Source organism: Rhizophagus irregularis, chromosome 13, assembly GCF_026210795.1.
Source record: "Rhizophagus irregularis chromosome 13, complete sequence".
Taxonomy (NCBI): Eukaryota; Fungi; Glomeromycota; class Glomeromycetes; order Glomerales; family Glomeraceae; genus Rhizophagus; species Rhizophagus irregularis.
Window position 1 is genome coordinate 2,660,040 of NC_089441.1, and position 19,717 is coordinate 2,679,756.

Below are 19,717 nucleotides of genomic sequence, written 5' to 3' on the forward strand. Positions count from 1 at the left end.
TAAAAGATTTGATGAAAAAAAGAAAATAAAAAAAGTTTGAGGAAAAAAGAAGAAAAAAGATTATTTTTAAAAAAAAAATCGGAATCAAAATTCTTTCAAGATTTTTAAGATTTTTGGAATCATCCAAACTTCTAACATATCATTGCATGAATTAAAGTGGAATCCATAATTCGTTGAACTGTGGATTCTAATTTCTTAATTACGTAATCAACCTGTTCCAACCAATCAGAGAATGGTAGATCCAAAAAGATCTACATATTTTTTTTTTTCCTGATAAAAAATTGATTACAAGACTTATTTTATTTATTTTATTTACAAGATAAGCCACCAAAAAAATTTAGATGTCTTTCTTTTTCGGTTATTATTGTTAAATATTACTTATTTATCATTCGATTTATTATTTTAGGAAAATAAAATTTTTTTAGCCTTTTTTGTTTTCTTTTTATATCTCTTGAATTTTTCTTTTTATATCTCTTTGAATTTTTTTCTTTAAAAAAAAAAATATGGAAATATCAAGAAATAGGACATTGTTATCATTTGGTAAATTTGAAAAATATATTGATAAAAAACATAATGGTTAAAAATATTTTTTTATCAAATATTCAAATATCAATGTACGATCAAATTATTGAACAGTTTTCAGGTTAAAGGAAAGTTTTGGTCAACCTTCTTTGGCACATTCGGTTAGGTAAATATTACTATTGCGTTTTCATTAAAAAATAGAAATTAATTAAAAATTAATTCTAATCAAGTAAATTCGTTCAAGATCAATATCAATCAACCCACTAATTAAATATCAATCACTCATTGATAAATTAATTATAAACATCCATTTAATTATAACACTCATTAATTAATTAATTATAACCACCTATTAATAAATTAATTATAACCACTCATTTTATAATTTAATTATAACCATTCATTAATAAATTAATTATAACCGCCCATTAATAATTAAATTATAACCACTACATCCATTAATATAACCACCCATTAATAATTAAATTATAACTACAATAATATAACCACCCATTAATTATAGCTCATTAATTAAATTATAACCACTACACCCATTAATATAACCACCCATTAATTATAGCTCATTAATTAAATTATAACCACTACAACCCATTAATATAATCACCCATTAATAATATAGTCCATTAATAATTAAATTATAACTACAAAAATATAACCACCCATTAATATAACCACTACACCCATTATATAATCACCCATTAATAATATAACCATCCATTAACCACTTATAATCACTCTTTAATTCTCATCAACCTGTAAACAATTATCTAATCAAAAGTTTATATCATTCAATATTTAGATCTCTTCATAATTCACCTATTTCAAGAGTAAAATGGTTGCCTTTTTTTAATAAAAAAAAGAAAAAAGAACCTGTTGAACCTCAAACAGCTTATCCTGGACTTGGAGTTTCATCGATTTTTGATTTGGAAAAAGATGTAGATGATGTGAAGAAAAAAAAGGGTGAAATTCCAAAAATTACAGGTCCAAAAGATCCAAAAGATCCAAAATACACTGAAGCAAAAAAGAAACATACCGAGGTATTAATTCTAGATTTTATATAAATTCAATCTGGATATTTAACACCCCCTTTATTGATCTTTTTTTAGCATCGGTATTCTACAATGAATTTTCGTATATCCCCTCGTAAACTTAGATTTTTAGCAAATCAAATTGCTGGTAAACCAATTAATGAGGCTATTACACAGATGGAATTTTCTCCAAAGAAAGCATCTAAAAAAATCATGAATTCTTTAATAACGGCTCGAGATCATGCTTGGAGATATAAAGCTATGGAATCTGACAAGTGTTATATTGGTATTGTCGATTTTAAAATTATTATTTGAAATACGCATTACTTTGGGAAGTATCACGTGAAATCAATATATTTTTCTAAATTTTAGAACAAGCATGGGTTGGTAAAGGAGGATATCGGAAAAAACCAAATTTTGGAGCGAGAGGTAGATTTAGTCTTTTACAGATCAAAAAAGCACACATGAAGTATATTGTTAAAGAGAAGGAACCTATTGAGGAAGTAGAAGGTATAGGTAAAAAACGGAAATTAAAAGGATTTAATTACGAAAAGAAAAAAGTTTGGACACCACTTATTGAGAATAAACCAATATATAATCCCACGCGATTTTATAATTGGTAAATAACCCCCTAAGATCGACAAGAAAAATTTTCAAAAGTGGATGATGAGAAACAATGAAACAATGGGATAATCTTAAATTGCATAAGAACGTGAAGAATATTTGTAAGATAATAATAATTTTTAATTTAATACACAGTTTATACACAGTATAATTCTTTTGGCTTAGACTGATGATTTTCAAAATGTGTATTTTCAAAAATGGGTAATATTGTTCAATAATAATAAAGAAAGCGTGTGAAAAAAAATAACAAACAAATATGCCAATTAAAATCATTGTAATAAAAGCGAAAAAATAAAATAATCAAATCTTATCTTTTTACCCGAATTTACACTTTATGATCGATCCACTCATTTTTTGAACCGATTATACCGATTATAATAGAACATAAAAAAAAAACCATGATAAATTTATTATATTGTTATGCATAACCTTATTTTTTTTTTGAAATCAGAATATTCTACACGTGGTAACCATGGTAACCATTCGATTCATTTTTGATATTTTTGATTTTAAAAAACATTGATTCATAATCACATGACTAACTTTTTTTTGTTTCTGAGAATTTTTTTTTTTTTTTGCTGCGCGCCGTACGGACAAGTTAATTGCAATTACGTGACATGAAAAAATTAACATAAAATCAAAAAGTCAATATAATAAAATGGAATATAAATTTAATTTATTATATATATTAATTTTTTTTTTCAAAAATTCTTCATAGAAATGCTTAATTGTACAACTTTACACGACGCCAAAAAAATTTTTTTTTAACGGGCTTTTTCTGTATCTTGGCGTATTTTTCCTCCTTCGTTAATTCAAATGAAATCATATTAAAAAAAAAAAAAAGTTTTCTAGTTTTCCTATTAAAAATTTCGTTTATTCCTAACATGGAATTATGAGTCATAAGATCTGGATTTTATTCTTGTTTTTAAGATTTTTTTTTTTATAAATTAATGAACTGTAAAAAGACTAAATAAAAAAAGTTTCCCCATAAATTATTAAGGACGCCTAATTTCCTTTAATTTCCTTTTGATGATAATTTTTTCTTAATGTGCATTGTTGATCCTCATTTGAGAATCATTTTTATTGTTGTTAGTATTATAATAACGATAATATCATTATATTAATTATTATTATCACATCCTAAAACTTCATAACCCGTCGTCACACGTAAAAAAATTGAAAGAAAAGATACTGTTAAAAAAGAAAAGAAAGAAATATATAAAAAAAAAAATCTATTATAAAGATTATAAAGAATCAATTATTATTTTTCATGTGCATTCATAAAGAACTTTATTGAATTTACCGAGGGCAAAGAAAAAAAAACATGGGTAAAAATTTCATGAAAATGCATAATAATTTAAACAAATGAACATTAAACAACGTATATTATTAAAAAAAAAAAAACGTCTTTTAACTTTTTCTAGTCATCATTATAATAAATATCATAAGAAAATCCTTTTTATTATTCAGAAAAAAAAAAAACCATTTATCTATATAAAGAATTTCAGCCAAGATTTTACTTTTTTTTCGAAACAAATGTACATTAATGCATTAACAGTATTAACAGGTAAGAAAGATTGGCCTGAATATCATTACTACGTACATATTTCGTCACATGTACAGTTTACGAATAATATATGTTTTCTTCTTTCATAATCATATTATATATAAAAGTAAAATATTAATAAGAATGGATTTTATTGGTTTAAAAGAAAAAAAAAAAACGCAAGACTCTCTTTAAAGAAAAAAATTTTCTCATCATTCAGTCTTAATAAAGATCTGTTTTTTATTAGTATGTACGTACGTAATCTTTTGGATGGATGCATTTAACAAATTTTTTCTTTATAATTCATGTAATATGTATGTACGCGATGTAATGCATTACAATTTTTCAAAAAAAAAACAAAATTCGATAAGCTATGGATCGAATAATAATAATTATAAAAAAAAAATTTATTTTGAAAAAAAGAAAAAAAAAAAAAAAAAGATATAAAAGTATACATTAATAACATCAATACACAATACACATTAAATGTAAGCTATGACAAAACAACGAATGCACCCCACATTAGAATCTTTGTTCCCATTTCCCTAATTCTTGTTCATTTAAGAATAATGCAAAAATGCAAGAAGTAAATTCATTATTATGAAAAATAATGTACTTTGACAAAAAAAGAAGTTCTTTTATTTTTATCGCGTAAGAAATTTAATGTATTATGACGATTAAAAAAATTTTTTCTTCTTAATGTGAGAAAATTAAAAAGAAAAAAGGGAATTATTATTAAATTAATTAAAACCGTCGTTATTCACGAGATTATGAATGTAATAAGAAAGGAGTTACGAAATTACTAATCTTTTTTTAATCAATTTTGAAGATTTTTTTTGTGGAGATTAATTAGGGTTTATGTTAATCTTCCGAGTATAGCCAAGCGTACAATTTTCATTAGGTTTATGAGTGAGAGGGTGTGATTTATTACATTATAACCGACAATTATTTTCGTTTTTTTTTTTCGTTTGTATTACGAACGTGAACCATTAAATATTTGGAGCAACAAGGAATTTAGGTTAGTGCATATATAATAACGACCCCCTTTAAATTTGATCCCTTTTCTAGGTAAAGAGATGTAAATCAAGGGCCGAGCCTCATCACAACTCAAGGACATACCCGAAGTCGTTTTTTTTTTTCCGATTTTTTTGATTAACCTCGTATTTTGATTATTAAATGATTTCCATAATTTATTATCTTTTGGCAAAAAATAATTATATATAAAATACGTAAAGATTTACAAATTTCATCTAAAATTCCTAATTCTTTTAAACGATTTAAAGATTAACTGGTGTATCCAGTATTCCAGTTATTTTTAATTTAGATTTTTTTTAAAAAATATATATATATATTTTTACTTCGTACAAACTTCGTACTTTGTACAAACTTCGTACAAAATGGCGTATTTCTTAAAAACCTGAGAAATTTTTTCGAATTAGATAATGATAAAAGATAATGATAATTAATGATTTTCGGTAGGTTTTTTCATAGATATAATGATAAATTTTCATGTGTTAAAGATCATCGAGCTGAGATATAAATATATACATATTACGTTTATTAAATATATTACGTTAATTTTCATTGTTAAACTTTATACCTTTAATACTTTAGTAAATTATGCATGAAATTCTTTTCAAGTCATGATTATCGTATATCATATTATATTATTCTGATCCGTTTCTCTAATCAAAAAGATATGCGGTAAAAAAATACGCCAATTTTGTGTTTTTTTTTCTCTTTTTTTTTAAAAAAAAAAACTTAAAAAAAAAAAAAAAAAAATCTAAGATCTCAAACTGTACCCAGGAATATTTTTTCGTTTACTTTTCTTTTTTTGCACATGATTTTTTGTAAAAAAAATTTTTCCTTTTATTTATTTATTTATTTATTTGTTGCAAAAAAAAAAAATTGTAATAGAATTAAATAAAAAAAAAATTAAAATAAAAAAAACCCATTTTGTTTTAATATATCCCATATTCTCATTATTCATTATTCATTATCGATGATTAGTGTTTCATTTTTATTTTTATTTTATAATATATATTTATTTGTGTGTATAATATGCATGAACCGGATTATAAGCCTAAATATGGAATGCGATGAATAATAATAATAAATTGGTTTTAGCGTTCTAAGTATTTATTATTATTTATTATTGTAAAAAAAAAAGTACATATTTATTTTTTTTAAATTGTCACTGAGGGAGTTGAATTTAAAATGATTTTAATAAATAAAGTAAAATAATATCGGACTTTTAAAAAAGTAATATGACCATATATTTCACAATTTTGTGTCACACTTTTCAAACATCTTTCTTAGCTTCTTTTTTACAACTTCTTTTTTAAATTGACCTAGATCCATAAAGATTTCGTTGTTGTAATTATACATGAAATTGAACAATCGTTATTTTATAATTAATTCTTTTCAAAAAGTTTCAATCAAAAAAAAAAAAAAAGAGATTCAGGTTCAATTGAAGTAAGATAAGGTAAAACGTTTTCAAATGTAATAAATGTAATAAATGTAATATAACATCCCTTTTCTCTGAGAAAACATCACCAAATATAAAAAAGCGAAACATTAAATGAATATGCATTGTTTGAATTCTATTGAAAATTTCAATTGAATTCATCACATCCCGTAATCATCAATTTAATCTATCTAACTCAAATCATTAAAGTACTTTTCTATTGCATCTACTAATGCATTGAAAAAAAAATGTCATATCTTAAAAACTTGTTTACTCCACAAAGAACATTTTTTTTTACGATCGTACAAAAGCGAAATGATGTGTAAAATACTTGGAATTGAAAGAACCCAAATTTAACATGTAAATCACGCAATTACAACATAATAGATAAAAAGATCGCGTACAATACTCCGTACTATTTTTATGATTAGTAACCATTAAAATAAGTATGAGAAAATAAAAAAAATTTAGATATTCAATAAGCCTTGGAGTCACCAACCCTCCGTCAAGCATGTACAACAAAAAAACTAACATGACAATACAATAAATAGTAACATCACATCACACCCCACACTTTAAAAAAGGAAAGAACAAAATTAAATTTGCATAAAAAACTGGAATCCTTTCTTGTTTCTAAATTTTAATTTTCGTTTACGTAAAATTTCGAAAAAAAAAAATTAAAAATAAATATCCGTATCTTTGTTTATTTAAACCTTAAATTTTATTAATTCAATCAATGAACCTTCCTTTGTTCATATAATAATAAAATCGGACAACAAATTTATTTGTATCCGGCATTTGGTATAGGGGGCTTGCATTTTTTTGAATAAGAGAGATGAGTTAAAGTGAATTTTGATTGGTTAGTGACATCTAATATACTGCGGTGGCGCAAAAATGTAAATCACGTGAAATTGAACCTTAAATACTTGATTTATGCAAGAGAGTATGAAAAAAATTTTTTTTCCAAGCATATTTAAGTCACAAAAATAATATAAATGGAAGGTTTAAAAAATATAATCACAATAAAGCATGACAAAGGAATTGGATTGTTACCCATTCTAGGAAACCCTTTCTAAAATAAATGAATTTTTTTTTAAGATTCCGCGGATGATGGAAATCACAAATAACACGTGATATTTGTAAAACATAAGAATTTTTTAGGTTAAAATAATTTTTAGGTAAAATCAATGTGGCGCGAATTTAAGAATTTTTTGTTTACCGCCAAAAATAAAAAATAAAAACCTTCTATTTCACATTTGATTTCAACCCTTGATTGCCTTAATGTTTATAGTCGCATTACACTTTAATACTTTTGTTATAAAAACTCTAGGAAAATGAAAAAAGTATCCCACGCCAAAATTTTTTGAACAATATTAACCTACAATTGATTTTAAATATCACATTCTAGTTTTAGTTATAATATTGTTAATTAAATGATTGTTTAAATAGCACAAGTTGTACCACGTGTGTGCTACTTATAAACCTGTTTATATGCTGGTTTTTTTTTTTGGTGATATACTGACATGTTTTTTTTACGTGATGATTAAAGGATTAATATATTAAAAACGAAATTCATTTTAAGAATGACTTTGCATAGGTCATTGTTCTTTGCCTACATCCTACATTACCTACATTACCTGCCTATATTGCCTACATACAAAGAAAAAAAAAAATGCATCATTACCCCACACATTTACTTAAAATTTCTTTTCAAATAAAGAAAAAATTTTTTTTTTGATAAATCTTTTTTAAACGATACGCACATGACACACGCACATGACACATTGAAGATACTTGCATGGCGCGTAAAAAAAAAAAGTATTGTTAATATTTATTATATGATATATATGATAAATATGTGTGAAACGAATATTACATATTATACATATTATACATATTATACTAATATTTTTATGATTTTTATATACCTAAATTAATTAATTATATATATTACGCGATACTTATGTTCTCATGACCTTAAAGTAAAACTAGGATTTTCCTAAAATGTCGTTATAGTATCGCGTCAATTCGTTGTTTAATTAATTTCGCTTGTAAATCGATGTCTTTCCCCGCAATTTCTTCTTTACCCGGTGTTCAATTCGTTTGTTTACAAAATTTCCCTTCAAATGTTCAATTTACTCAAGTTTGACATTATTACTCCGCAAGATAAAAAGGGTGGATTTTCGTAAAAGAGAAAATTGTCCGGTTGATCGTTTTTTTTTTTGACGCGTACATAAAACCTACATAAGATACATAAGATACGTAAGATACATAAGATACATGAATTAAATGAATTACATGAATGGCGTTTTATTAATAATTTACATAGAATTAAAAGAAATTATTTATATATTTAATATGTTATAACCTATTAAAGTTAATTATTAATGCAATAGAAAATGACGTATACCATCATTATACTTTTTAAAATTTTATTGAATTTTCATTGGTCAATTTTCATTATCATAAATCGTACCTAATTTTGGTATATATTAAAATTATATAATTGCATTTAAGTTTATTATGCCCGTGATTCTGGTATAACTGAAATAAACTGATATCATAAAACATTTCATGCATGTAGGCTTTTCTTTTTACTCCTTTTTTTTTTTTTTTCTTTAATATTTTTTTTGTTGCATCAAAAAAAAGGTTCTTATAATAGTAAAAAAGTTGTATATTCATTATTTAATATTTTTTTTTTCTCGTAATAATAATAATAATATTATTATTATTATTTATTTATTTATTTTTTTTTTAGAAAAAAAATTATCATTAACTTTTTTATTCAAAAAATAAGGGGGGAGGGAAATTTTTGAATTTCCCCGATTATTAATTTTATTTAATTAAAAAAAATGTTTATGGTCATCTGTTCCGTAATCTTTTTTTTTTTATTTTTAATAAAGTTAATCCAAAAAAAGATTAAACTCTGTACAGCCTCAGGGACATTATCACTTTTTTTTTTTTTCAAAAAAAAAAAACTGCTGAGCAAACTGGAAAATTGGAAAACTGGAAAATTGCATTGTTATTAATCCATTTAAGAGAATTAATTATATGAATGTACGACTTGAAAAACCAGATTTTCGAAGCATTAACGCATTGGGAACTTTCTTTACGTTTAATAATGATAATAATGGCAAGGTTCATTTGTTAATTATTTTTAATTATTATTATAATTTATTTCGATACTTTTTGTTATTTCCTTTAAGAATTAAATAATCACTAAAAACTTAATTACAATTTATCTTACGATGCATCACAGTTATGCATCACTTGGTTTTAGTAATTATTCATCACCGAAAACCCCTTAGAATCCTTTGTTAAAGATATCATCATCATCAATCTTTTAAGATTTTAACAATAGTATCATTAAATTTCTTCTCACGAAATTTTTAAAAACAATACAATACATTAACTAAAAGTACTACAAACAATTGTTAAAATTAAGTAATAAATTCTTTACGTTCAGGTTAAAATGGTTAAAACGATTAAAAACTAAATGTAAATTGATCGTGAACAAATGATATCGCGAACTTTAAAAAGATAAGAAATCATTACTTTTTTTTTTCTTGTTTTTTTTTTGAATGGAAACAATTAAGTACAATTGTTTATATCATATGAAAAAGTTTGATGAAAGGCGGTCATTCAATAAAAAAATATTATTACGTAAAAGAATGAGAAAAGAGAAAATGGAAATAAACATTTAAGCAAGAATTTTATTGGAAATGATACAAATTTGTAAATAATGAAATCTTTTCATGCTATTTCAACAGGAAAATAATATAAGATAGTAAAGATTTTCTTCCGATTATGTATTATGTATTATTATTTATGATTTTGTGGTTTGCATAAGTTTTTTTTCATAAAAGGTTCAAATAATTTTACACAGCCTCAACGAATAGGATAATTTTGGTATTAATTAACCTAAAGGAATTAAAAATATTAAGTTTCCTATATTAGATATAAAATCCGTTTTTATTACCTTTATTTGTATGGTAGGTATATTTAGTATAATTAGTATAATGGTTTATGGTTATAATGGTTATAATGGTATTATCTTATTATCTTATTATCTTTTATTACCTATTTTTACCGGTATTACCAGTATTACCGTTATAAGTTCCGGGAATAATATGTTAATATGGGAGAATGTTGGTATAAATTTCTTACCAGAAATTATTAATTTTTTACCGCGTTTTTTTGTTAGTATTATTAGAATAGTATTAATAACTATAAGATCGAGAATTTAATAATATATAGATCAATAGATAAATAGATGTACAGTACAGTAGTATATTTAGTATAACTGAAAATATACTGAGATCGAGAGTAGTATGTAAGTTTATCGAATAAATATATTAAGGTATTATATAGTAATATATTTGGCATATTGATACAATTATTTAAAATGTTTAATATTACAAAATTTATTATTACAAAAATTTATTATTACATTTATTATTACATTTATTATTACATTTATTATTGTAAAATTTATACTCGGTATTATAAACATTACGGAAAAATTACGATCAATAAGATCGAGAGTTACTGACTTACTGTAAATTGTAACACTGTACAATAATATATATATTTATTCGATATAATTACTATATAATAATATATTATAATGTATTTACATATCTGTTTATGGTATTACGTTATCAAAAACCGGTATTATAAACATTTACGGAAAATTAGGAAAATTATGATCAAATAAAGATCAAGAATAGTTTGTTTCATTATGTATATCGAATTATATATTTATATTCTTATTGAATGTACACTAAATATATTAAAATTGGTATTACTGGTATTACTAAACATTACGAAATATTACGATAAATAAGATCGGGAATTTACCTGTTTTTTTGATGCATTTGATACAGTAATTAATCAGTATATCAGTAATATTGAAGTTATCGACAAATAATAATAATAATAATAATAATAACAATAATAATAATAAATAAATAATGATAATAAAAAATCACAAGGAAATTTAAGTAAATTTCCCCCCCTTTTTCTTTGAAAATTAATTTAAAACAATTTGATTTAAAAATTCAATTATACATTTTCATTTATTTACATTTAATTTTCATTGAAATAAATTAAGTGATAATATGATGATTTATCATTATTATTGTAAATCAAATATGATGATATCGATCACTTAATGCAAAATGATTTACCCATTGTTTTTCAAATTACACAAAAATTACAACAGTAACAAATAAATCAAAAAAAATCATTCAAATAATAATAATAAATAATAAATCAAATCAAAAACAAATTCATTCAAGTATTTTTTTTTATCGCGTCAAAATAAATATTTTTAAAAAAAATATTTATTTATCCCCTTTTTAAACTTTTTTTTGATCCTATCTATCTATCGGTTATTTTTATTTTTAATCGTGTTTAATCGTGTATTTTTTTTTTTTTTTTTTTTTAATACACAAATAAATAAATACATCATTATTATAAAATTAAAATAAATAAATAAAAAAAATTTTTGACATTACTGTATTTTATTTGAAGGAGTGGTTTTATTTATATGAGGGGTAAAAGTTTATATAAATAATATGAATAACGTAAACAATATAAACATCAAAAGCTCGTTTTTTTTAGATTGTCTCACTCCACACAATCACAATTCATCACGCCTACTTGGCAAATACAATACAAACTTTTTTTTTAAGCCTCTTTTCCTGTTCTTATTAAACTTGTTTAGCATTAAACCCAAAAATCGATTACCGAGATTTTATAAAAAAAAACAAATAAATAAATAAATAATAAACAAATATTAAATATAAAAACAATATAAAATTTATATTAATTCTGGTTAGAAGGATTAGAATAAGTTTGATAGATTTGAATAAGTTCGATAGATTTAACGCGTCAAATCACATAAATGTTTAAATAATGATGATTTTATTTTTGAGATTGTTTTATGATAACAATTATTATTAAATTATATATTGTATAGGTTAATATTAAAAATATTAAAAATAGATAAAATAGATAAAATAGATAATAGATACTTCCATAATCCCATATTCCATAATTCTAATAATTCCAATAGCTTTTTTTTTTAATTTTTTGATTGATTTGACGTAATTTACTTTAAAAATACTTTAAAAATACTTTAAAAATACTTTAAAATACAATCATGTGAAATTTAATTTTTTTAACGTGATAAAAAAAAAAAATTATTCAAAACGCGTTTAAAGTGATGTTTAAACAATTCAAAAAATTTTAAATTGATAACGTAAGGAGGTGACAAATTTTATTTTTTTACCAAATATAAAAAATTTTTGATTATCCTTAAAATAAAAAATCATCAAATGAATGAATACTTTCTTGAATAAGAGAACAATGTGATTTTTTTACATTTATACACCAAACCTATTTCGTGATTTATGTTACCAAACAATTAAATGAGATAAACAAACAATGTTCTTTGAATAAAATGGATCGTTTGATTAAATAATGATCTCCAATATATCATTGAAATTTTATTTTACTTTAAAAGATTTCATTTTACTTTTATTTTCATGTGCTGAACATCCACGCGAGAAATTAAACTTCAAGTGTTACACGCGATCCATGTGAGAGTGTAGATTATAAATAACTTTGTCCGAATCTATAATAATAATAGATTTATAGTAACATAATCGTTAAGATAAAAAGTTCTTCCCGAAAACTAGTAAATAAAATTTGCTGTTCATTAATGTTGTATATGAGCTAATAATGAGGATTAAATAATGAGGAGTTTGAAAAAAAAAAGCAATCAGATTATTATGAAGTTCGGAGTCGGTTGACAATTTTAAATTTCTTTAATGCTTTAAATATCAGTCGGCCAGAATTATGTTATGATCACATGAATTTTATTGTATTTAGCAGATTGGTAGTAGATTGGTATTCAAGAGTATTCTCTGAAAAAAACTTATTATTGAACTAAAATAATTAAGTAATTAACTTTTAAATTTCGACCAATCAAGCTTTGAACGTAATTATAATTTTAGCTCCTGTTAAGGAAATTCTTAGATGTGGCGTAAATGAATGTATTTCTCTCATTTTAATGAATTTCGTAAAATTTTATATATTGAATACATTGAATAATTAAATTAAACATTACATATAATAATATATAAATTATTAGCATTATCATATTTAACCGTGCATACTATCCATACTCAATAAGTGAAAATTCTAATATCATCTTTATAATACAAATTAACTTGATCGAGTTATCTGTTATTCGGTTATTAAATAAACATCATTATGCTATATTTATAAAATGTAATAATGTCAATAAAACTTTTCCTTAAAAAATTTTATTAAAATTTGATTTTAATAATCTTTATTGCACATACCTTTTTTAAAACCAATGGATTTTACTTGAGTACAAAAAAAAAAAAAAAAAATATTTTACATTTATTATTGTTAAAAAATCTACTATAGTGAATGAATAAACAAATTATTATTATCCCTTGAATGGGCAAAAAAAATACCTTGTCTTCGTTCATCATTATCATTAATAAATGATAATGTTAACTATCGACAATTCAAATTACTCACTCCAGATCAAATCTCAGAGAATTTTTATAGTGAGAAATAGATTTCAGTGTATAAAATTAATTCATGTGTGAATAAATGTACATATTTTTCTTTTGGACAATTTTTTTAAATTTTTTTGTAACAAAAAATTTTTAAAATTGTTCCAATTATTAATGCACGAATTTCTGAAACGTGCACCATTAGAAAAAATCATGTACATTTTTTTTTTTTTTAATTCAGAATTATTACACTGAGACATAGACATATGCTAGATATATACTATACCTAAAGATATAACGATGAAGCAAATATTATGCCTCTTTTAAGTTTTTCAATTGAAATAGAAAATTTATTTTCCAACGCAATATCCCCGATGCATTTAGCGGCACCAACCATTGCTCGTAGTAATTCATCTAAACTTCTAAAGTTTCGAACAAGATTACCTTCAAACAATTCTACTTTTTTGCATGTTTCCTCAAATGTGCCATTCTAAAAAGATTTTATTATAAAAATTTATTAATTAAAAATTTACCATTCTTATGCACAAAAAAAAAATAAAATAAAATAAATACTCACATTACACCAAATATAAACACTTTCCATTAAATCCGGTGCGAAAGCAGCAATATACTCATCTTTATCAATAGGAACATTGCATTCTTCTGATAGATCAGCTACAATTCGTGCCGTTTCTTTTAATTCACGGTATGGACCTTTAAATTCTTCCCTAAGATTATCTTCTCCGCATTTTGATTTATCATCAAATACAAAACAACTTAACAAAGATGCTATCAATTCAGGAGATAAGTCATTAAATACTCCATTCAATAATAATTCTGTTAATATCAATTCATCTCCTGAAGTAATTTCACAAGCAATTCTTCCTTTGAATTCCACAACGTCACCTTCTGATAAATATTGCATCCTTCGAAGCAAACGTTTTCGTTTTTTTAATTCATCAAGATGAAGGATAGCTTCAGCATCACGAATTTCCGATTTTTTCTTACGGACTTTTTCTTGCAATTCAAGTTTTTCACAATAACGATCGTACGCATCTGTAATGTTATTCATTGGATGTACTCCGATTTTCTCATCAATTAAATCTCTTTTCTAATAAATAAAAATTATTAAATTATTGATATATTCATATTTCATAACTAATAAATTTAATTAATATATAATTTTTATTTCCCTCGAAAAACATATTATTGAACTTACTGTGACAAGATCATCAAGTCTTTCATCTTTAACTTTAATATGCTTAATGGGTTCTAAACGTATACCATCTGGGTGTTTTTCAAGAACATGTAAAATACCTTGATATGCAACTTTTCTTTTTGCAGGCTCATGTTCTAAATCGCTATCTGGACAGAGACGAACTTGACTTAGGTCAACTATATCTTTTAAATCAAAAGGAACTACTAATAACACCCCAGCCTGATTTTCTGGACAAGGATTGATTTTGATGATTCTTCCATCATAGCTAACAAAGGAATCGTTAGAACATTTCATCAAAATTCTAATATTATATTTTGTAAGAGATTGTTTTGTAGATTTTGTCCAAGTTGTTGGCTAAGTAAATTAAACGTGTTTGTTAATTAAAGAATAATTATTATTTTACTTTTAATAAATTAATTAATCCTTACCTTTATTTCTTCATAACGAATAATCATACCCCATCCAAAATCATTCCCTTCAAATTTCACTTTAGCAAGCCTTCCAAGATTCAAATATGAAATAATATTTTGTGGTTCAAAGATAATGACTCGAATTCTATCGGAGTATTCATCATACATCTTACGAAGTTTGTAATATTCACTAAGCAATTCTTCTTGAGGTATATCAAAATTTTTATATTCTTCTTCCATTTTTTTAAGTTCTAATCCCAGCAAAATAATATTAGATAATTATTTGTGATAGTAAATTTTTATAATAAACTATACCTTCTTGTAGACGTGGTAAAGGAGCCGCATTTTGGAATTGATAAAAACTGCGTTGTAACATATATTCAGGACTAATACCTTCAATTCTTGACATGTTAAGAATCATATGGTATTTTAAATGAAACGCAGAACTTAGATGATCTGCTTCGCCCTATAATATATGATATTTTAATGTAATTAAAATAAATCAATACATGAATAATTATATTAATACACAAAAATTTCTAATTATTGTACCTACCTTGACCATTTCCTTAATGATATGAGGACTAATTTTGGATTCAATATTTAACATTACATAACCACGTTCATCAAGACCTCTACGTCCGGCACGACCTGACATTTGAATATACTCACCAGATGTCATCTGTTTGTTATTAAATATTAAATAAATGTTAACCAAACCCTTACTATGAGATATCTAATAATCATACGTATTAAAAGGAATTCACTAGCAAACCGGTCTCCTTTTAGTTCCATCAAATTTATCTAGCTCGCAAAAAACTACAGTCCTTGCAGGCATATTTAATCCCATAGCGAATGTTTCTGTAGCAAAAAGTACTTTCAATAGTCCTTCCTGGAATAAAAGTTCTACTACTTCTTTCATAAAAGGTAATAATCCAGAATGATGTACCCCTATTCCACGCTCTAACAATGGCAACATGTTAAGAAATGATGGCAAACGACGATCTTCTTCTGGTAGTAAGTCAATAGCATTCTCAAAGACCTTTTTTACTAGTCCTTTTTCATCATCTAAGTTTCAGAAAATTTTTAAAACATGTTATTTATATACGTGATTATAAACAAATACACAGTGAGGTAATATTAACCATTATTAAAATCCATTATACTCATTTGTCTCGCTAACAATTCACATTGCTTTTTTCCAAAAGCGAAGGCGATTATTGGGTTAAAGCCCCTTTGCATACATGTTTTAATAATTTTATAAACATTAGGTGTATCCGAAACTATTATAAAAATATTTTAAACCAAATTATTACTTAAAACAAAATTATACGTGTATATAAAAATAAGAAAGAAATAAATACTTTTTCTTTTATTAGAAAATTCATTTCTATTAATTTCCTCGGGTAATTGGGAAAGAACTTCTTTAAAATGGCCCTCATTAAATACGCCCTTTTCGTCAAGTACCATGTAAATCCCATCTCCTCCATCAGGATACATATAATGTTGTAGTGGAGTTGGACGAAAATCGGTATAAACAACATGACAAGGCTTTGAATAATATATAAAGAATAAGTAAAGTTTATAAATTTACATTAACATGATAATATTCACCTGTTCGTGAAGTTTGCATATCCATTCAGCAAATTCCATGGCATTCGGAATTGTGGCAGATAAAAAAACAAAGTGAACGTTATGAGGTAACATTATAATAGTTTCCTCCCACACAACACCTCGAGCTTTATCCCTCATATAATGAATCTCATCGAATATCACCCATGCCACTTCACGCAATATCTCACTGCCACGATATAACATACTTCGAAGAATCTATCACATTAAATATGAGATAAGTACACTTATCAGATTTATAATCGTAATACTAGATCAAATGACAATTTTCAAAACTAACTTCAGTAGTCATAACGATGCAACTTGCACTTGAATTTAGAGTAACATCTCCGGTCATTAAACCAACATCCTTAAAGTCGTGCTGTAATTCTCGGTATTTCTGATTACTTAACGCCTTAAAATAAAATACAAAATTGTAAATATTACTTAATCGATTGAAATTTAATCAGCTTTATCAATTGATTACCTTTATAGGACTGGTATAGATGACTCTTTGCTTGTTTTTTAAACTCTGAGCTATGGCATATTCTGCTATTACGGTTTTACCAGCAGAAGTATGCGCACTTACCAGTACCGATTCGGATTTTTCTATGCAAGAAATGGCGTGTTCTTGAAAAGGATCTAATTTGAATGGATAAGTTCGTGCTGGCTCTTTTGGCGGTACATGTTTAGAGATAGGAGTATAAGGATAATTTGGAGGAACAGCGACTTGATGGCGCACCTTTTTTCATGAACACATTTTGTTAATTCACATGCAAATCGTTAAATAAAACATTATGTGCGTATCTTTTTTCATAAACATATTTTGTTAACTTATATACAAACCGCTAAACTAAACTCACTTTATGTCCAAGTATAAGTTTTTCACCTAGTGCCACTGTTTCCTTGACCAATCCCTTAGAAGGAGCTACTTCTCTTATTGCTTCTTCTTGAAAGAGATCGGTAACAACTGGTTCATAACTAAGGTGAATTCTTGATTTTTTGGATCTAGAATCATTTTTATCTTTGCTTTGATTCTGTGAGTTTGTTCCAAGGGAATTTAAACCTCGCTTTTTGGAAGAATTTGAAGTTTTATCCGAATCGCCTGTCATATATTCTGATCTACGTGAAAAAGCGGGATATCACGAAAAAAAAATTTTTATCACTTATGTTCAATTTTTTTTTTTTTGCAGTGCGCAGCTGACGCAGCTGATGAATAAATTTTTTTTATAAATTTACCATGTGAACATAAACTTTATTCTTTATACAAAATCATGACTACACAAAACGTTGCTTCCGTTTATCCTTTGCCACCCGAGTATTACAAACGATATACGGACGAAAACCTCAGTATTCTTAAACAAGTTAAAGAACAAGGAGAAGAAACGTTTGTTGAGTCTGGAGGTGCTCTGCCACAAACTTTTAATATCTTAGAATTGGAACCTCCGCCCCCGATAACGGAAGGATATTATCACTGTTTTAACGACGCATGGCCGGTAAGTTATTATTCCCTTCGCTATTTAGACTTTTAAGGCATTATTAACGTAGATTTTACTGCCATTATAAAGGTTGTCGATGTTTTAAATTCTTTAGAAGATCAAGGACACAAACAATTATATCCGAAAGGCAAAATAGGTATGTTCAACTTATTTTGGTTATTTTACGATTAATTGCTAAATTTGTTTGAATTTCGATTCTTGTAGATCGAAATGTAGAACTTAAGAAACTGAATCAATCAGCAATTTTCAATTTCCTTGAATTGCTGAATTCATTGGTTAAAGACCCTGACCGAGTATGAATTTCTAGCCTAATTTCTGTCATTTCAAATTTTATGTTGCTAATTTTATATTCTTTAGTCTTTAGAGAAATTTGAACAAATAAGACTAATATTTCTTAATATGAAACATATGCTAAATGAGTATCGTCCACACCAAGTAAGTATATTGCAAAATTTTATTTTATTTTCTTTTTGATAAAACTTATGATTATGGTGTTTTACTAAATCAATTAAGGCAAGAGAAACTTTGCGCTCAATATTAAAAAATCAGTTGGAGGATAGAAGACGTGCCACCGAGGAAATTAAAAAGTATAAATTTAAATTGCTTTTGTAGTCAAATATTTTTTGATAATATATTTTATTAAATAAATGACTTTTTTAGTCGAGTTAATGAACTGGCTAAAACTTTGGAGACTATAAAATCATCATGGAAAGCTTTGGATGAAACTAAAATGGACATGGTTCGTGAAATAATTAGTTTTTTGGGTGATTAAACTTAAAAAAAGATTGGCAAGAATTAACCGATTTTTCTCCATGATTTTAGGATACTCATTAAATAAAAAGTAAGTTTATTAGATTAATTACCTTTTGTTACCCTTAATACTCCCTTAATGTACTTTTTGAATCCAAAGCAGAAATTAAATTATAAGGATAGCAATTTTTTAAATTTTTAATGGAAAAGGTAGATAGAATAATAGATAATATAATTTATAATGTAAATAATTTTTTTGAATTATCCGAGTATACGCATATTATTAAAAGAAATGATTGTTTGAGTATATTGTTTCATTCTTTATAATCATTTTCAATAGTTTCAACTTTCATTTCTTCGTGGTTTGCACCTAAAATGGAGGTAAATAGATGCTAACTTTTTAAGAATAGTTGCTTTCAAAATTCATTTTATGTGTCGCGTTTTTTTAAATAAAATTTGCGTTA

General features: G+C 25.1%; 3 protein-coding genes across 3 annotated transcripts; 2 read left to right on the forward strand and 1 right to left on the reverse strand.

Annotated features, from left to right (window-relative positions):
* Positions 1-343: 343 nt before the first annotated feature.
* Positions 344-2,429, forward strand: OCT59_005159 (mitochondrial 54S ribosomal protein uL22m). The gene is made up of 5 exons (XM_025320554.2): positions 344-540; positions 637-688; positions 1,343-1,580; positions 1,650-1,857; positions 1,944-2,429. The coding sequence occupies exons 1-5, from the start codon at positions 504-506 to the stop codon at positions 2,192-2,194; spliced, it is 786 nt and encodes a 261-aa protein (XP_025171072.1). The 5' UTR covers positions 344-503; the 3' UTR covers positions 2,195-2,429.
* Positions 2,430-13,487: 11,058 nt separating this feature from the next.
* Positions 13,488-18,116, reverse strand: OCT59_005160 (uncharacterized protein; the record flags this gene model as incomplete). The annotated part of the gene is made up of 16 exons (XM_025320553.2): positions 13,488-13,492; positions 13,582-13,605; positions 13,720-13,762; positions 14,159-14,254; positions 14,342-14,875; positions 14,984-15,337; positions 15,412-15,644; positions 15,709-15,859; positions 15,950-16,075; positions 16,169-16,461; positions 16,539-16,676; positions 16,758-16,944; positions 17,008-17,223; positions 17,306-17,419; positions 17,492-17,746; positions 17,868-18,116. 16 exons carry the CDS (start codon positions 18,114-18,116, stop codon positions 13,488-13,490), a joined length of 3,018 nt encoding a protein of 1,005 aa, XP_025171071.2.
* A 162-nt stretch (positions 18,117-18,278) lies between these two features.
* Positions 18,279-19,337, forward strand: OCT59_005161 (uncharacterized protein; the record flags this gene model as incomplete). Its single annotated transcript, XM_025320552.2, has 7 exons — positions 18,279-18,500; positions 18,573-18,639; positions 18,708-18,796; positions 18,861-18,938; positions 19,017-19,090; positions 19,164-19,242; positions 19,326-19,337. 7 exons carry the CDS (start codon positions 18,279-18,281, stop codon positions 19,335-19,337), a joined length of 621 nt encoding a protein of 206 aa, XP_025171070.1.
* Positions 19,338-19,717: the final 380 nt, after the last annotated feature.